Below are 20,424 nucleotides of genomic sequence, written 5' to 3'. Positions count from 1 at the left end.
CACCTTATCCAAGCTGGATATAACCCAGGTAGCCTGAGCCTTAAACTCTGGATGCACGCCTGCACCACGCCTCCTGGCCCCTCAGCTTTGGGAGCACTCCTCTCTTCTTCATCTCTCTCCTCCTATGTCCTCATGAAAACAGCATTCAATTCCTCCTCTGCTTGAACTCTTTTAAAATTAATCTTAGAAATAATGATCTTATCAATACAACTCCAGATGTTACAGTGTTCCTCTAGTAGCCCTTCTTCCACAGCACAGTTAAGGAAGGGCACAGGGTCTGGAGCCGGACTGCCTGACTCTGCCACTCTCCAGCTGTGTGACCTAGGGCAAGTTACACAGCTACCCTGTGCCTTGGTTTTCTCACCTATAAAATTGGGATGTTACCTACCTCAGAGAAGTACCGAGAATCAAAAGTAGGCAAAGTTCTAAGCACAATCCCAGGCACATAGTGGGTGCTGCATAAATGGAAGGCTTTATTATCCTACAGTAATTATGTATTCAGACTATATTCATGTATCCCACAGGTCAGAAACCTCCTTTTCTTTCCTTAATATCTCCAGTTCTGTATTCTCTCAAACACATTTACTCAGTTAAACTCAACAGATCTAGTACTATTTCTTTCTGTTGGTAAACAAAAACAGATCATGCTTGAAGATGCTACTTTGCTCTGCCCAAACTCAAGTCTTCCTCACCTTCCGCCCCTCTCCCTCCAACCTGGTCGTCATCCTTCCGTTTATCACTGCTCCCTGTGTCGAGGGATCAATTCGCCGTCTCATATTACTCCTTGCCTTCCACAAACGCAAAGTTTCGAGCTCTGAACTCTAGCTCCCCGCGCTCCCCCGCCCCTCCGGTTTCCACTTCAGGCCACACGAGGAGATGAGGTAGAACTCCGCAGCTTTGGGCAGCAAATCGCCTCCTCTATCGTCCCAGCAACCGGTGGGATCTTGCCAAAGCTGCCAAGAGAACACCAGACCTTAACCCAGGGCTACGGCTCCCGTCTCTGTACTTTGAGCTTTGAAGAATAAAAGAATCCCGCGAGTAAATGTTTCCTTGAACCTCGAGCATAAAGGTAGCTTTGATTCACGCGGATAAAAATGGCCTTGAACCTTTAGGGGCGGCGGGGCGGGGCGGGGCGGCGCGGGACAACGTGACCTTAGCCCAACGCCCGGGCAGCGCACCAGCCCAGGAGGAAACGACGGGCGAGGTGGGCACCACCAGGGGCGGGGCAGGCGCCAGCCCGCAGCGCCTCCCCAGCGCCTGCGCTCGCGCGTCGCGCCCCAAGACCATGGGGAAGCTGGTGGCGCTTACCCTGCTGGGCGCCGGCCTGGCCCTAATCGGGGAGAGGTTAATGACGCTTAGGTGAGTTGGCATCTTGATGGGAACATCCTCGGCTCCTATTCTCTTCTTCCAAGTTAGGTTAAGGGCTGCCGGGTGCCGCCTTCCTATAGCGGGTAAGAATGAGCAGTTTGGGACCCCATTCCTCAATCCCTCCTAGCAAACTGTCCCTTGAGAAGCGCACATAGAGTGAGCTGACTTCTTGCCTTTCCTAAGATGGTGGGGCAGAAATGCCGCCCCGCACCCGCCCCTTTCCCAGGTCGCTGAACTTGGGGTAGGGAGCCAGGCTATAAGCTGGATGTTTTTTGGCTGACTCAGAGGTTGCCCAAGGCAAGTTCCACACTGAGGAGTACTGGGTTACCAACTCATCCCAGACTAAAAGAGCTAGGTGGACGGCAGGGAAATGAGCCAAAACCTGCAGGGGGAGCCTGGCATTTTGTAGGTATCTGACCTTTTGAGTTGGAAGATCTCCTGGTGATAGCCATCCCAGAAATATCTCAGGAAAAGTTAATACTGGGCTGGTAAGAAGAAACGTTAGGTGATGATGTGCATTTCTGAGTGGATCTATTAGCCTCTACTTGCCTTCAATTGTCTTTGGGTTGTTTTTATTTATTTCTTTAAGTAGAAACTGATTGTCTCCTCAGAGGTTCACGTCTAGAATCTACTGAGGAGCCTAATGCCTTTTTTTTCCCGTCTTAATTTACTTATTTATTTATTTTTGGCTGCGTTGGGTCTTCGCGCTGCTGCGCGGGCTTTCTCTAGTTGCGGAGAGCAGGGACTACTGTTTGTTGCTGTGTGCAGGCTTCTCCTTGTGGTGGCTTCTCTTGTTGCAGAGCAACAGGCTCTAGGCACGCCAGCTTCAGTAGTTATGGCATGCAGGCTCAGTAGTTGTGGCTCACAGGCTCTAGAGCACAGGCTCAGTAGTTGTGGCGCAGGGTCTTAGTTGCTCTGCGGCATGTGGGATCTTCCCTGACCAGGGCTCGAACCCACGTGCCCTGCATTGGCAGGCGGATTCTTAACCGCTGCGCCACCAGGGAATTCCCGAGCCTAATGCCTTTTGATAATACTTTCTAGTTCAGCTTGAAAGAGTTTATTGTTACATTTGCTCCCAATGCACCCAAGTGAGAGAATCATAAAAAAAAATAATAATTATAAAGCTGATCTAAGGAGTATTTTTTTTAAAGTGACAGTAGGATAAGTCTAAGTGTAGAGTCTTCCTGAATACAATTTAATAAAAATGTAAAATTATTCCTGGTATTTAGAAGAATGTTTCACTGTGGAAACAAAAACACTATTCAGAAATAGTTTGGCCAATTGTTTAAATTGTGGTCAGTTTAATGAATTTAAATACTTGCAAAGTAAATTAGCGTAAAAATTTAAAAATAATAAAGTTAAAGCAAAAGTTACAGGGTTTAGCTATTAAAATACCCTGTTGAATTTGGGAAAGCAGTAGGGGACACAGGGATCAAAAGGCAAAACTATAGGGGGTTAATGGAACCAAAGTGCAGATTTATAATAGGCAATACTTTAGCACATTAAATAATATTATTTTGTGCATTTAAATTAATAATATTTATTTACTATTAAATAAGTAATACAGGCACATTACCCAGATAATGTCCACACTATATAAATAAAAGGAGATGTTCACTTATTTGTGATATCATCCATAAATGATGAGAAAGAGAGTTAATGCATATGAAGGTGATTAAAGACCATGTTTAGACATTGATTTTGGATGTTGTGCATTGACCTCCAATGTTTTTATCTTCTACAGAGAAAGAACTAATGCATATCGAGAAGTGGAGCCAGTAGAACCCCAGAACTGCCACCTTATTGAGGGACTTGGTATGTATGTGACAGTACAATTTCTTGGTACCATCCACCTGACAAAGGCTGCCAGCTAATTTAATTTGCTGCTACTACTTAAACCCTCCTATTGAGCCTTCAGCCTCATCAGCTGTACCCAAGCTACCTCATCCCACATCTCCAAGAGGTCTCCTAAATGTCAAAATCTGTGGCTTTTTCTCAGTCCTCTTTCTTACTGATATCTCTCAATCATTTGAAAAATGTTATTGACTACTCTTTGGTTGGTCCCTCGCTGAACTGTGCTCCTGTCCCTTCTGTGAAATTTCACTTCCTTCTCTGTCTTCTTCTGTTGCCTTTCTCACTTCTTTTTTTTCTTCTCCCCTCTCCTTGATGATATTCCTAACTTCAAGTGTCACTTCCTTCAAAATTTATCTGCAAGTACTAAGAGGAATATGACTTAGCCCTTATTCTCAAGAACCTCACAACCGACTGAGTTTTTTTTTTAATTAATTGAAAATCCGTAGCTGGATCCCTAATCACTCAAACTGCAGGCCGCCTTTTCCCATCTGAAATCTACTTTACCTTTCTGTCATTTCCTCCCTCATGCCCCCACCTATAACCAGCTCTTCTTCTAGACTTCTCCTAAGCATGGTACCCGCATTGTCAAAGAGACTCAGTTCAAAATTTAGCAACCATTTGTTGTCCCCTCATCGCTCACTGTTTCACGTGAGATATGTTGGCCTCTCCTGGGCCGCCACACAGAGCTGATCTCATTTACTCCTTACTGCCTCAACTGCTTCTTCTGGCTCCAAGTCTTTCACTGTCCCTGACAATACTACTAGAAAAACAAAATTCTAGCTAGATTCTGTTCACCGTTCTGGGAATGTGTTCTTTCATTTTCTCACCTTTGCTCATGAAATTACCCCCAATGATTTCTTCATCTCTGCTGGCTGAAATCAGCTGGAAACTCCTCTCGTACCTCTGAACTCTCACAGCACTCTGAAACTCTGATTCACTTGTGACACCTACTAAATGCTTTATTTTAGAGCCAGCAGTATTCTTTCTTTCTCTCACAATCAGACTGTAAACCTCCTAGGGTCAGGGACTGTGATTTATTTCAGTATGTGACAGGATGAAAGCATAGTTTATTGTGACATAAGAGATAGATATATATATATTATATATGATATAGCTCTCCAAGATATGTTACTAATATATATATGTATATATTTTTTCTGATATACATATATACATCAGAAAAAATAAGAGCCCTTTTGATTTTAGTTTTCTGTCTTTTTTCCCTCTCAACTTCTAAAAAAAGAAGAGAAGTAGCCTGGTCCTTGTGCTCACTGGTCTTAGATGAGGTCTGTGCTGCCAGCTAGAAAGCAGAATGAACTGATGACAAACTACTTCCTGAGTTTGGTTTTTAAAAACCTGAGCTCCTTCAAGGGATTCTGATGGAGATGGGAGAAGAATATGTGGGTTTTCTGAATAACAGGGACCTTTGCCCCATTCTGGGGGAAGATCAAGACCTAGGAAGGAATGGTTAGAAAGTATCTTTAGGGAGGCTGGATCCTTTATACCGTGTGTCACAGCCCGAGCAAAGGTTATATGCACACACACGCAGGACGTGGAAGTGGCAAAATTGTCTAAGTTAAAGGGACCACATGGGCTTGGCAGTGAGTAATTCAGTGGTGACTAGCGTAGAATAAAGGCCAGATGGACTTTCCCAAATATTCAGCTTCGTTTTAAAATTCACCACCTGTGGTATCTGCACAACCCTGGCAGAGAGACTCAGGTTGAATTTCCCTCCAATTTAGTGGAACGTGGGCTCAGGGTCAGATTTAATTTGATTTAAAAAATAAGGAAATATAACATTTAATCATTTGTTCACTGTCTTGTGGAGTAATATTCATATTGACTACACATATATCTCTCAAAAGATAAGAGCCCTGCCAAGTAATTTAGAGGGGTAATTAGACTAGATCATTTCTAATATCTAGTCCAACTCTCAGATTGTATGATTCAAACAGACTTGAGAAGTTAAAACTAGAGCAGAAGAAAAAACTGTCATTTCACTTCTCATGTCTGTTGGCCTGTGTACATTTTATATTTGTAGAACTAAACAAGTGAGAATGATCATGGGTCATTTGTCAGTAGGACAATATTGCTATATATCTAAAAATAATAATACTGCCTTATCAAAGGCCTAGTGTCTATGAGCTTTCTGCTGAGTCCTTTGGAAACGTTTACATCATCCTCACAACCACCCTATAAGGTGGGTGCTGCCATCTGTCTTTGTAGATTAGGAAACTGACACCCAGAAGAATGAAGTTACTTGCCCAGTGGTCCAGAACTAGAGGGTGACAGGCCTAGATTATGAGCCAGAGCAGTTTTCTTCTATGCCTTTGTACTCTCTGTTGTGTAACACTGCCTTTCTTATCTACTGACAGCACATTTTTATTATGAAGCTTCAGGGAAGTATGATAGCAGCAGAAAACAGAAAATCTGAGGTGGAAAAAGGTGAAATATTAATAAATAGAGCTGACCGAGACAAGGCAGGCTAGATATTGAAATAAAGCTCACTAATAAGATAATACTCGCAAGACCCAACTATTCCAGAGTGAAAGCTTTATGAAACAATGGAAAACACTAAAGGATTGAAGGCAGGGTGTGGTAGGTAGGCAGTAACAGAGCTGGGGAAAAATTCTGATTTGTGTTTTCTTCAAGACCTAGAGTTTTGTGGTTAATTTTATTGGTGAACAAACTCTTCCTTTTTTTGTTTTCCTTCCCCAGTATTCTTTCTGGGAAGAAAGGTTGAAAGGTGAAATAATTCTAACCTCCAAAAACCATACCTCAAAGATCTTTTTGTGTTAAGTTCATCCTTTTTCCAAGGCTTTGAGGCTCAAGGATTGTCTTAACTAGGAAGTCGTTTGGTTAATCAAAGCTGCACTTGAAATATGAATAGCTTTATCAGCTTGCCCTTGGCAGGATTATCAAGTAGACAGACAGCCATTGTATGTGGTGTCTTCCTATCTTCCCCTCCATCTCTTTTCCCTCCTATAGCTTCCAGCTTCTCCAAGATATGTTTCTACTCCACGGTAGGTTCCATTTGTTTTCTTAGCTGGCTTTCAGAACCTTCTCTCCAAGATGTGAAATGAGGATAATATTACTTGATAGTAATTTGGTGTGACATTCTTTCAGGATGTCTGTAGAGAACTATTGGAGGCCAAAGAAATGAAGTTATGCCAACTAATAGGGTTGACAGATTAAAAGGCAGTAGATGCCTATTTGTAAGCCTTGTTTTAGACTTGGCAGTGGGGTTTTTAAGGTTAGTTGTGCACAGGTTAACGAGTATGTGGAGGGGACTCAGGAGCGGGTTCCTGGGGACTCTTACTCCCACAGGTGCCACTGTTTCTGAGATGCATTCGGCCATCATGCAGATGCAGTGTAGGTGGGGGAGGAGGGCAAAGGAGGGTCAGGAGTAAAGTACAGTCAGCTACTAATTCTTTTCCACATCTGAGTGCAAAGCACCAGCTTCCCTATCCTCTGCGTAGAGCAAGTAAAGACAAGCATAGTCCCTTTGGAAAATGCCCACTCCTATTGCAGGTGAATTACTGAAGTGGTTAATGCTATCATGGGAGATATGCGACATGGTGTATGGAAGATAAAAAGACCAAACCAGAGAGTATACAACTCAGGACATCTTCTACTCAGAAATTAACACACACTTGTCAATAATTTAACCTCAAGACAAGACAAAGTTCAAGAAACTAAAGCAGTGTATCATTTTTAGTCAGCATAACAGCTTTTACTGAAAGCTTTTACAGTGAAAAGGCAGGTATTATATTGGGTGCAAGCATACCGTACTGAATAAAACCTGGTCCTTGTTTCCAGGAAGCTTACTTTCTAGTAGGACATTAACAAATGCAGGAGGTCGCGGCCCAAGTGTGGGAAATGTCATGGTGGATGCAGTCACAGGTGACTGTGTTAGTACATAAAATGGATGCTGAAGCCAAGAGAGGTTGAAAAGGCCGAGAAGGTAGCATCCAACTCATCTTTAAGAGCCCGTGATACTCAGCCCAGTGGAGGTGAGGGTGGTGGGGGAAAGGTGTGGGTTGCCAAGAAGCAGAGAGCAGCATGTGCTCAGGCATGTAGGTGAATAAGTCTGGCACGTTTTAGGAACTGCCGACAGAAGTACTGCAGCACACCTGGAATGGAGAGTGAAGAGTGGGAGCCACAAGAATTGAGACCAGAGCCTCAATTCTGTGGAGAATTTGGGATTCATACTGCCAGCCCTAGTGGACCATTGGCGGGTTTTAAGCAGGGGCATAACAAGGTCAACTTTGCAATTTAAAAAGATGACTGTCAACAGTGCGGAGAATGGTTGTAGGCGAGCAAAGCTGACCCATTTGGAAGCTATTATAGAAATCCAGGAGGGAGTTCTAGAGCTTGAAAGACTTGTGATTAGTTAGATTTGGGGAGTAAGGAAAAGGAGAGCATCAAAGGTAACTCCAAGGTTCCTACTTTGTGTACTTGGGGGATAGAAGTGTCATCCACGGAAATTGAAATATAGAAAATGGAGCAGATTCAAGAGGGAAATTTCCAGATCAGTTTGAGACATGTTGAGTATGAGAAATGAAAAGGCCAGGTAGAAATGTCTAATATACAGGTGAATACAGAGGCCTGGAAATTGGGCTTGATTTAGAGATTGGAGAATCAAGAGCATGTGAGTGGAAGCTGAAGCCATGGGGCTAGAGTCAATGATGCAGGTAGGATGAGTACTCTGCCCCTAGAAACAGCCAAGGGCAGGTAGAGCCTGGGGAGTATCCACATCCAGGATGGAGGTGGGAAGGAGATCGGGCAAAAGGAAACCAAGAAGTGATTGTTTAGAGAAAAAAAAGTGAGAGAAAAAAGTTTGTTCAAAAACTAACCCACCCATATTCAACATGATTTTTAAAATTGCTTTATTCATTTTGCTGGCTTCTCCCGAAGTCTATTTTACTCCATGTAGAAAAAGCACTAAATCTTTCAGGCCATCAAAATACCATATATAGGTAAATCTTGATTAACTGGACTGCTTAGAAAATGGAAAGCTCTGATTAATGTAATTATTAGGTTACTGGTTGGGGATTAGTTTCAACCTTCAGCATAATCAGCATGATTAAATCTCTGTCCTCCAGTTTTCAGTGCCTATTGTTTATTATTCTGTTGATTCAAATTTGCATTTTCTTTGGCTTTGTTCCACTTTTCTTTCCCCTGTTCTCCTCTATCCTCTCTCAATTGCCTTTTGACGCACTAATAACCCATTACCTTAGGTAACCATTTTCCCATGTATTCCATTTACTATAGCTGTGCAACAAACTACCCCAAAACTTAGGGACTTGAAAGGACAATAGGACTTCCCTGGTGGCACAGTGGTTAAGAATCTCCTTGCAGGGGACATGGGTTTGATCCCTGGTCCGGGAAGATCCCACATGCTGCAGAGCAACTAAGCCTGTGCGCCACAACTACAGATCCTGCTCTCTAGAGCCAGCGTGCCACAACTACTGAGCCCACGTGCTGCAAGTACTGAAGCCCTCGCGCCTAGAGCCCGAGCTCTGCAACAAGAGAAGCCTCTGCAATAAGAAGCCCATGCACCACAATGAAGAGTAGCCCCCGCTAGCTGCAACTAGAGAAAGCCCATGCACAGCGACAAGACCCAACGCAGCCAAAATAAATAAATACCCTGTTTTTTTAAAAAATAAAAAGGCAATAGTTATTTTGCTTCTGAGTTTGCAGTTTGGGCAGGGCTTAGTGGAGACAGCTCATCTCTGTTCCATTTGCGTCAGCTACGGCGGCTGAAAGGCTGGGAACTGAAGTCATCTGAGACTCCTCCAGACCTCTCTCTGCACTGTGTGGTCTCTCCACAGTCTCTCTTCTGTAGCTTTAAAATACCAGACTTCTTATTTTTAGGTTCAGGGGTCCCAAAGTACATGCCTTGAGAGAGAGAGAAAGCAGTGGCAGGTTTGGTTATGACTTTACCTTGTATGTCAGGTGGCATCACTTCCTCTTCATTCTGTTTGTCAAAGCAGTTAGGAAGGTCTACCCAGGTTCAAGCAGAGAGGATACAGATGTAGCCTCTTAATGGAAGAGTATGAACATCACATTTTAAGACGAGCATGTGGGGAGTGGTTCAAGATGGCAGAGTAGAAGGACGTGTGTGCACTCCCTCCTGCAAGAGCACTGGAATCACAACTAACTGCTGAGCAATCATCCACAGGAAGACACGAGAACTCACCAAAAAAGATACCCCACATCCAAACACAAAGGAGAAGCCGCAGTGAGATGGTTGGAGGGGCGCAATCACAGTAAAATCAAATCCCATAACTGATGAGTGGGTGACTCACAAACTGGAGAACACTTATGCCACAGAAATCCACCCACTGGAGTGAAGGTTCTAAGCCCCACATCAGGCTTCCCAACCTGAAGCTCCGGCAATGGGAGGAGGAATTCCCAGAGAATCAGACTTTGAAGGCTAGCAGGATTTGATTGAAGGACTTTGACAGGACTGGGGGAAATAGAGACTCCACTCTTAGAAGGCACACACAAAGTAGTGTGTGCATCAGAGCCCAGGGGGAAGGAATAGTGACCCCATAGGAGACTGAACCAGACCTACCTGCTAGTGTTGGAGGGTCTCCTACAGAGGTTGGGGTGGCTGTGGCTCACCACGGGGACAAGGACCCTGGCAGCAGAAGTTCTGGGAAGTACTCCTTGGTGTGAGCCCTCCCAGAGTCCACCATTAGCCCCACCAAAGAGCCTGTAGGCTCCACTGATGGGTCGCCTGAGGCCAAACAACCAACAGGGAGGGAACTCAGCCCCACCCATCAGCAGACAAGCGGAGTAAAGTTTTACTGAGCTCTGCCCACCAGAGCAACACCCAGCTCTACCCACCACCAGTCCCTCCCATCAGGAAACTTCCACAAGCCTCTTAGATAGCCTCATCCACCAGAGGGCAGACAGCAGAAGCAAGAACTACAATCCTGCAACCTGTGGAACAAAAACCACATTCACAGAAAGATAGAAAAAATGAAAAGGAGAGGACTATGTACCACATGAAGGAACAAGATAAAACCCCAGAAAAACAACTAAATGAAGCAGAGATAGGCAAACTTCCAGAAAAAGAATTCAGAATAATGATAGTGAACATTATCCAGGATCTCGAGAAAGAATGGAGGCAAAGATCAAGAAGATACAAGAAATGTTTAACAAAGACCTAGAAGAATTAAAGAACAAACAAACAGAGATGAACAATACAATAACTGAAATGAAAAATACCCTAGAAGGAATCAATAGCAGAATAACTGAGGCAGAAGAACGGAGAAGTGACCTGGAAGACAGAATGGTGGAAATCACTGCCGCAAAACAAAATAAAGAAAAAAGAATGAAAAGAAATGAAGACAGCCTAAGAGACCTCTGGAACAGCATTAAATGCACCAACATTCACATTATAGGGGTCCCAAAGGAGAAGAGAGACAGAAAGGACCCCAGAAAATATTTGAAGAGATTATAATGCAAAACATCCCTAACATGGGAAAGGAAATAGCCACCCAAGTCCAGGAAGTGCAGAGAGTCCCAGGCAGGATAAACCCAAGGAGAAACACACTGAGTCACATAGTAATCAAACTGACAAAAATTAAAGACAAAGAAAAATTATTCAAAGCAACAAGGGAAAAATGACAAATAACATACAATGGAACTCCCATAATGTTAACAGCTGATTTCTCAGCAGAAACTTTACAAACCAGAAGGAAGTGGCATGATATATTTAAAGTGATGAAAGGGAAGAAACTGCAACCAAGATTACTCTACCTGGCAAGGATCTCATTCAGATTTGATGGAGAAATCAAAAGCCTTACAGACAAGCAAAAGTTAAGAGAATTCAGCACCACCAAACCAGCTCTACAGCAGATGCTAAAGGAACTTCTCTAAGTGGGAAACACAAGAGAAGAAAAGGACCTACAAAAACAAACCCAAAACAATTAAGAGAATGGTAATAGGAACATACATATCAATCATTACCTTAAACATGAATGGATTAAATGCTCCAACCAAAAGGCACAGGCTTGCTGAATGGGTAAAAAAACAAGACCCATATATATGCTGTCTACAAGAGACCCACTTGAGACCTAGGGACACATACAGACTGAAAGTGAGGGGATGGAAAAAGATATTCCATGCAAATGGAAACCAAAAGAAAGCTGGAGTAGCAATTCTCATATCAGAAAAAATAGACTTTAAAATAAAGACTATTACAGGAGACAAAGAAGGACACTACATAATGATCAAGGGATCAATCCAAGAAGACAATATAACAATTGTAAATATTTATGCACCCAACATAGGAGCACCACAATACATAAGGCAAATGCTAACAGCTATAAAAGAGGAAATAAACAGTAACACAATAATAGTGGGGGACTTTTAACACCTCAGTTACACTAATGGACAGATCATCCAGACACAAAATTAAGGAAACACAAGCTTTAAATGACACAACAGACCAGATAGATTTAATTGCTATTTATAGGACATTCCATCTGAAAACAGCAGATTACACATTCTTCTCAAGTGCACATGGAACATTCTCCAGGATAGATCACATCTTGGGTCACAAATCAAGAGTCGGTAAATTTAAGAAAATGTAAACCATATCAAGCATCTTTTCCGACCACAATGCTTGAAAGATTAGAAATCAATTACAGGGGAAAAAAATGTAAAAAACACAAACACATGGAGGTTAAACACTACATTACTAAATAACCAAGAGATCACTGAAGAAATCAAAGAAGAAATCAAAAAATACCTACAGACAAATGACAATGAAAACACAACAATCCAAACCCCATGGGATGCAGCAAAATCAGTTCTAAGAGGGAAGTTTATAGCAATACAATCCTACCTCAAGAAACAAGAAAAATCTCAAATAAACAATCTAACCTTACACCTAAAGGAACTAGAGAAAGAACAAGCAAAACCCAAATAGTAGAAGGAAAGAAATCATAAAGATCAGAGCAGAAATAAATGAAATAGAAACAAACAAAACAATAGCAAAGATCAATAAAACTAAAAGCTGGTTCTTTGAGAAGATAAACAAAATTGATAAACCTTTAGCCAGACTCATCCAGAAAAAGAGGGAGAGGACTCAAATCAATAAAATTAGAAATTAAAAAGGAGAAATTACAACAGACACCGCAGAAATACAAAGCATCATAAGAGACTACTACAAGCAACACTATGCCAATAAAATGGACAACCTGTAAGAAATGGACAAATTCTTAAGAAGGTATAACCTTCCAAGACTGAACCAGGAAGAAATAGAAAATATGAACAGACCAGTCACAAGTAGTGAAATTGAAACTGTGATTAAAAATCTTCCAACAGGGCTTCCCTGGTGGCGTAGTGGTTGACAGTCCGCCTGCCGATGCAGGGGACACAGGTTCGTGCCCCGGTCCAGGAAGATCCCACATGCCACAGAGTGGCTGGGCCCCTGAGCCATGGCTGCTGAGCCTGCGTGTCTGGAGCCTGTGCTCCGCAACGAGAGAGGCCACAACAGTGAGGGCCCACGTACCGCAAAAAAAAAAAAAATCTTCAAACAAACAAAACTCCAGGACCAGATGGCTTCACAGGTGAATTCTGTCAAACATTTAGAGAATAGCTAACACCCATCTTTCTCAAAATCTTCCAGAAAATTGCAGAGGCAGAAACACTCCCAAACTCATTGTATGAGGCCACCATCACCCTGATGCCAAAATCAGACAAAGATACTACAAAAAAAGAAAATTACAGACCAATATCACTGATGAATATAGGTGCAAAAATCCTCAACAAAATACTAGCAAACAGAATCGAACAACACATTAAAATGATCATACACCATGATTAAGTGGGATTTATCCCAGGGATGCAAGGATTCTTCAATATACTCAAATCAACCAGTGTGACACATCATATTAACAAATTAAAGAATAAAAACCATATGATCATCTCAATAGATGCAGAAAAAGCTTTTGAAAATATTCAACACCCATTTATGATAAAAAACTCTCCAGAAAGTGCTTATAGAGGGAACCTACCTTAACATAATCAAGGCCATATATGACAAACCCACAGCAAACATCATTCTCAATGGTGAAAAACTGAAAGCATTTCCTCTAAGATCAGGAACAAGACAAGAATGTCCACTCTCACCACTATTATTCAACATAGTTTTGGAAGTCCTAGCCACAGCAAGCAGAGAAGAAAAAGAAATAAAAGGAATACAAATTGGAAAAGATGACACAAACAGATGGAGAGATATACCATGTTCTTGGATTGGAAGAATCAACATTGTGAAAATGACTATACTACCCAAAGCAATCTACAGATTCAATGCAATCCCTATCAAATTACCAATGGCATTTTTTACAGAACTAGAACAAAAAATCTTAAAATTTGTATGAACAAACAAAAGACCCCTAATAGCCAAAGCAATCTTGAGGGAAAAAAATGGAGCTGGAGGAATCAGACTCCCTGACTTCAGACTATACTACAAAGCTAAAGTAATCAAGACAATACGGTACTGGCACAAAAATAGAAATATAGATCAATGGAACAGGATAGAAGCCCAGAGATAAACCCACACACCTATGGTCAACTAATCTATGACAAAGGAGGCAAGGTTATACAATGGAGAAAAGACAGTCTCTTCAATAAGCAGTGCTGGTAAAACTGGACAGCTACATGTAAAAGAATGAAATTAGAACACTCTCTAACACCATACACAAAAATAAACTCAAAATGGATTAAAGACCTAAATATAAGACCAGACACTATAAAACTCTTAGAGGAAAACATAGGAAGAACACTCTTTGACATAAATCACAGCAAGATCTTTTTTGACCCACTTCCTAGAGTAATGGAAATAAAAACAAAAACAAACAAATGGGACGTAATGAAACATAAAAGCTTTTGCACGGCAAAGGAAACTATAAACAAGACGAAAAAAACAACCCTCAGAATGGGAGAAAATATTTGTAAACGATTCAATGGACAAAGGATTACTCTCCAAAATATATAAACAGCTCATGCAACTCAATATTAAAAAAACAAGCAACCCAATCTAAAAATGGGCAGAAGACCTAAATAGACATTTCTCCAAAGAAGACATACAGATGGCCAAGAGGCACATGAAAAGCTGCTCAACATCACTAATTATTAGAGAAATGCAAATCAAAACTACAATGAGGTATCACCTCACACTGGTTAGAATGGGCATCATCAGAAAATCTACAAACAACAAATGCTGAAGAGGGTATGGAGAAAAGGGAACCCTCTTGCATTATTAGTGAGAATGTAAATTGATACAGCCACTATGGAGAACAGTATGGAGGTTCCTTAAAAAACTAAAAATAGAATTACCTTATGACCCAGCAATCCCACTACTGGGCATATACCCAGAGAAAACCATAATTCAAAAAGACACATGCACCCCAATGTTCATTGCAGCACTTTTTACAGTAGCCAGGTCATGGAAGCAACCTAAATGCCCATCGACAGACGAACGGATAAAGAAGACATGGTACATATGTACAAAGGAATATTACTCAGCCATAAAAAGGAATGAAATTGGGTCATTTGTAGAGACGTGGATGGACCTAGAGACTGTCATACAGAGTGAAGTAAGTCATATATCGTATATTATTGTGTATATGTGGAATCTAGAAAAATGGTACAGATGAACAGGTTTGCAAGGCAGAAATAGAGACACAGATGTAGAGAACAAACATTTGGACACCAAGGGGGTAAAGTGGGGTGGGGGGGGTGGGGGGATGAATTGGGAGATTGGGATTGACATATATACACTAATATGTATAAAATAGATATCTAATAAGAACCTGCTATATAAAAATAAATAAATAAAATAAAATTCAAATTAAAAAAAAGAGCATGTGGCTTTGATACATCCTGTTTCTACCATATTTGTAAATTACAGTTTACCACACTCAATAACCATTGCCTTCATTTCACCCTCAATGCTGCCTGCTTGGGTTCACATTATATGTGGGTCTATCTCTCTACTAGAAGCTACGAGAGCCCCTTTTTCATCCTGTTCTTAGTCATATCTTACTTATCATATGCCTCTTTCCATAGAAAAATGCTCATGACCAGCTCTCAGTGAGAAAAAGATCTGACTAAAATGTTTCAAATTCAATTATTTCCAATAGTTCATCCTAAGATCTATTGGTTTTATAACAGAGAACAGTTACTCAGTAATTTCCCAGTATGATAGGAGAAGGATAGATTTTTCAGGCCTCAACAAGTTGGAGAGGAGAAATACTTGGCAGAAAGGCCTTTAAGAGAGCTTCGCAGTGAGGACTTTCCAAATGTTATCACTTGGTCTGTAGATAAGTATTCTGTGGGGAATAAAGCTGAATCTCTTAGGACATACCCTGAGAGTTTTTATTTAAAGAATAAATCTAGGATATGAATTTGTTTTATAGTTATTTGCTTTTTTCCTCCTGAAAATGGACTTCTAAAAAAAAAAGAATTTAGTATTTCAAGAGTCTGGCTCAGGTTTTAGTGGAGTGTATCATGCCTGTGGCAGTCCTGAAAGTTAATATAGTTTCCCAAGTAAATAGTTAAAAAAGTTAAGGTAGTTTCCAGAAGAAGTTCAAAGTCTTGACTATGTGTGAGATTTACTTTTTAAGCCTTTGTACATGCATCTTTCTGATCCTCTGCTTCTTTTGCAGAAAATGGCTCTGAAGATATCGACATACTTCCTAGGGGGCTGGCTTTTATCTCCAGTGTGAGTATTTTCCATGTCCCTCAGATGCTCATGTCAATTGCTGCATGGACAGTACATTAATGTTGCCGACTACAGCTGCCAGATAGATCCCTACGCATTCATCCTGCCCGTCGGTAAACTAGTCAACTAAAAAAGCCAAAATGGGATTCCAGAAGGCTAATTAAGATACCACGGAAATGCCAGGCTTGCCTAACCCTTGGTGGGCAGCTCCCTATGGGCAGTTATATACCCAGTAGTGTCTCAATAAATGTATATTGAATTCCATTAGATTCCTAGACGAGGCACCAGATTTGCTCAGCTGTTGTTCATCCTCATCATCACCCTATTTGCTGGGCCTCAGCTTCTGGAAATCATCTTCTCACTAATTAGTATTCCTCTCATCATGCCTTCCTATGTTTGGAGCTCAGTAAATGTTTGTGGATTGAACGTTAACCATGTTACTCAATTCAAAATCCTGAGCATTTTCCATCTTGGATCCCTTGCCTTTCAAAGAGAAGCTCTTTCAAAGAGGAGTAGGGAAAAACCTGCATTTTATTCTCAATACAACCTTCACAGGTTTGGGATGATGAGGAAGCTATGTGAAGGACTGAATTTCAATAAATTAAAATGTATATGTTGTGAAGATGTTGAAAATTATCATGTACTTATTAAATCAGTTGCATTTGGAACGGGACCTAGGATTTTGAAAAAAGTAGATTGACTACATTTCCAATGTGAATTCTGATTGCTGGAATTGCATGCTCTAATATTCCATTTTGGCCAATAAAATACTACCAAATAACATAAAATTTTTAAATCTATATCTTTTTGGCCAGAAACAGGGCATATAATATAATATAATATTCCTTAATGGCCCCAATTTCTAAATTCTTAAGTATAGTCAGGGTCTCATTTGGATTTTAAATTGCTGCTGCTGGTGGTACATGTGAGGGTGGGAGGGTGAGTGGGAGGGATTTTATTTCTTTAGTTTTCCTCCAAAACCAAAAATAAAACAAAGCTGTCTAGAAAAGCTTTTTCTTTGTTGACTTAAATTACCTATTGTCAATTTAGATTTTCAATGTTATGCCAAATAGACCTTTAAAAATAATTACTTTACAGCTAGGAGATTTCTTTGCTATTAGGAAATAATATTTGTAGTTCCTACTATATGTTTCTTTTCTATTTTCACTAGAACTAAGTGTACTAAATTCTTGCTATTCAGAAAGTAGAGATTTTCATCACAAATAATTCCATGAGAAATGTTAGCTCTTTTTGCAAAATAACAAACAACTCATTCTTATAGGATAAGGATAATGTTCTTTGCTTATTTTTAATCTTTCTGTACTGCAATAAATTGAAGTCCTTGTTCTTGGTTACCTCCTACTGCCCTTTCTTGCCATCCTAGAACATGTTTGGAAGATGCTGATTTAGAGAGTAATTCTGTGCAATAGATATCTTTAGTGTATTTAGAGGTGCCAAGCAGGCTGTTGCTTCCTTACCTTGGGACTTGGCATGCTCCTTGCCTGCAAGATTACTCCCTTCTTCAATGTTATTGACTAACGCCTAGTTCTCTATGAGGGCTCATCGTGGTGGCACTTTAATTCCTCAGGAAAATCCCTAACACTCTCTTTCTGGGCAAGGAGGCTCTTTGATGGTCCTACAGGTTCCCTGTGGTTAGGGTCTTAGATGCCACACCATATCTGATACACTTGCTCAGTGCTGCCTCCCTGGATTTCAATCCTTTTGAGACCAGGACTTTGGAATGTACATTGCCACACTAGCACCTAACATACTACCTGGCATACACAGGTGCTTGACTACTTACTGAATGTATGTACTGGTGAATGAGGGCAGTGGAGGAGTTCCATGCCTGTCCACATGTACCTGTAGTCTGTTGGTGGAAATAAGATGCCTGCACATCCAGGTGATTTTCACCATTTTCAGTAGTGAATGGTATCAAAAGAATTGCTTGCAATCACTTGCCACAGATTCTTACCCAACTGCCTTAAACAGAAAACCAGGCAAGTGTGAAGCCATTTCTTAGAAGAGTTTCATTCATCATGATGCTTAACGTAGGCCAAGTTTGTTTGCCATGCCCTACCCTTATTCCCCAATCAAATCATTTCCATTTCCAGACCACCCAGTCCTTCTACTAGCTGTCAGTGCCTTCACATTCCCCCAAGCTCCCACGGTACTTGCTGTGGTGTTCCACCTTGAGCTGCCTTCCTGAGCAATATTCTCTACTGTCAAACCTTTCTTTACGGTGTGGCAGAAAGAGGCTGTACAACTAATGATCTGAGTGATTTAGGCAATTCACTTCTCTGGGCTTAATTTTCCTTAGGTGAAAAAGGGAAGAATTAGATGTCTCTGACGTTTTTCCCCCAGTGTTACTGGACTTGGTGACAAATTGACTATGGAGGGAAGGGTAGACTTGGAGACTCAATTTTCTGGCCTGATGTTGGGGAGAGCAGTGATTCCCTTAACAGAGAAGAATAGATACAAATGAGATCAAGGATTCTAGGAGAGATGGTTCTGGTTTTGACCATTTGATTTTGAGCTGCCCTTAGGAAGAAGTTGGGATGCAAGCTAGGGCTCCAAAGAGGGGTTCCAGGGAAATGTGCATATTTGAAAATCACTGGTATAGAAGAAATACCTGTAACCTTATAAATAAGAGCTACAAGGGAAGAGTGTAGAATGAGAAGGAAAGAGGGATGGATGAGGACAGAGGAGGAAAGGGCAGGAAGAGAATTTAGACTAGCCCTATACAGTATAAGAGCTAGAACAGGGCAAAGGGACTTGGCAAAGAATTTGATAAGGAAGCAGTAAGCAAAGAGTGAGTCTTCCTTAGGAGATGGGCTCTTGACTGACGATGGCAGATTCGAGCTCTGGAAGCAGAAGTTTGTGGCTAGGGACATGCCGATCTCTCCTCTAGGTGTGGTGACTTAAGGAGAGGGAATGATAGAGGGAATAGACCTTCCACTGATGGGCTTCAGTGGCCAGTATTGTCTGGGGAAAGCTAGATTTCCCATAAGATTTAAGCATAGAAGAACTGTTTTAAGAAAAGCTTGAAGATATAGGTGGGGTTGTTTGAAACTGAAGATTGACTACCCCAGGGGTTGGGGGCAGGGAAGGGAGGGACATTGGAAGGGCCAAGAATAGTATAATTGTAAGTAAGAGTGTGTGTGTGTGTGTGTGTGTGTGTGTGTGTGTGTGTGTAAGAAAGGAAGGGGAGAGGGAGAGCAAAGGAGAAGGTAGAGTAGGAAGAAGGAAGAAGGAGGGAAAAGAGAGGGAGAGAAGGAAAGAATTTAAACTGATTATAAGTGGAAATGAGGGTACAAGGAAAGATAGATACAATATTGTTGATGTTGATATACATCAGAGTGATGGGGGAAGGATACAGGGAGGAAGTGGGCTGAGTTTTGTAATTGGTATAGAATAAACCAACCCCAAGTTTTGACACAATGACCTGGGATGCAGCAAAGGCCCAATACATTCAGGATGCCTATTATTGGTTGATAAACACCTGGTTCTTCCAGGAGAAAAAGCCACTGTTCAAGTTACTGGAATGAACTTTTTACAATATTTGGAGAAAAGGATTCACATCCAAATCTTTGGACATATCTGTAGGAACAAAATAGGTCAGAAATAGTAAACTGTATGAAACTGGTTACCCTCTGTTAATTCTTGGCTGATTATTCTCTTTGTCATGACATAATATAAAGGATGTAGGATGGGAGCAGTGCAATAAACCCATACCTCCCTCTCTCTGCTTTGAGGAGCGTTCATTATATATAGAATAGGACTAGAAAGAACCTTCTCAATTAAATATTTTAATTTCCTCATTTTATAAATGAGAAACCTGTAGTACAGGCAGGTCAAGGGACTCAAACAAAGTAATACAGCTTAGTCTCTTGCATTATGCTTTTTGGTCTCATTCCTTCTCTATATATTAAAAATTGAACATAGGTTCTTCCCATATTCCCATTTGCAATGGCTTAGATGACATTGGTAATTCCTCAGATCAGATAATGGCAATACCTGACAGTGTAAAAAATCCCAGAAATCTAAAAGAAATTTAGAGCTTTGAACATTTTTGTTAGGCCTTGAGATTTTAGCTTCCATGTGAAAACGTTGCTTTGATATGTGTATATTTGCATACTTATTCTCTATATTTTAAAGGGATTAAAATATCCAGGCATGCCAAACTTTGCACCAGATGAGCCAGGACAAATCTTCTTGATGGATTTAAATGAGCAAAACCCAAGGGTCCAGGCACTAAACATCAGTGATGGTTTTGACAAAGCATCATTTAATCCACATGGGATCAGTACTTTCATCGACAAAGGTAAAGCTTGAATGCTTAAGAATAAGGGGAAAATGAGGGAAATACAAACCACTCATCCTCAACTCTTCAACATGTATGTGAAAGGAGGGAAGATGCTATTTTACCATGAAGATGTATATTTATAAGATAA

The 20,424-nt window shown here is 41.0% G+C and overlaps 1 protein-coding gene across 1 annotated transcript in view; it reads left to right on the top strand.

The window, feature by feature from the left end:
• Positions 1-1,169: 1,169 nt before the first annotated feature.
• Positions 1,170-20,424, top strand: part of LOC101287293 (serum paraoxonase/lactonase 3) — a 33,996-nt gene continuing 14,741 nt past the window's right edge. Inside the window, exons 1-4 of the mRNA XM_004265577.3 lie at positions 1,170-1,359; positions 3,113-3,183; positions 15,915-15,970; positions 20,129-20,294. Coding sequence (XP_004265625.1) covers positions 1,286-1,359; positions 3,113-3,183; positions 15,915-15,970; positions 20,129-20,294 — 367 coding nt within the window. The 5' untranslated portion in view covers positions 1,170-1,285. The remainder of the gene's footprint in view (positions 1,360-3,112; positions 3,184-15,914; positions 15,971-20,128; positions 20,295-20,424) is intronic.

Source organism: Orcinus orca, chromosome 9, assembly GCF_937001465.1.
Source record: "Orcinus orca chromosome 9, mOrcOrc1.1, whole genome shotgun sequence".
In the NCBI taxonomy this organism is placed as follows: domain Eukaryota; kingdom Metazoa; phylum Chordata; class Mammalia; order Artiodactyla; family Delphinidae; genus Orcinus; species Orcinus orca.
This window is presented reverse-complemented; position numbering and strand designations above follow the sequence as displayed.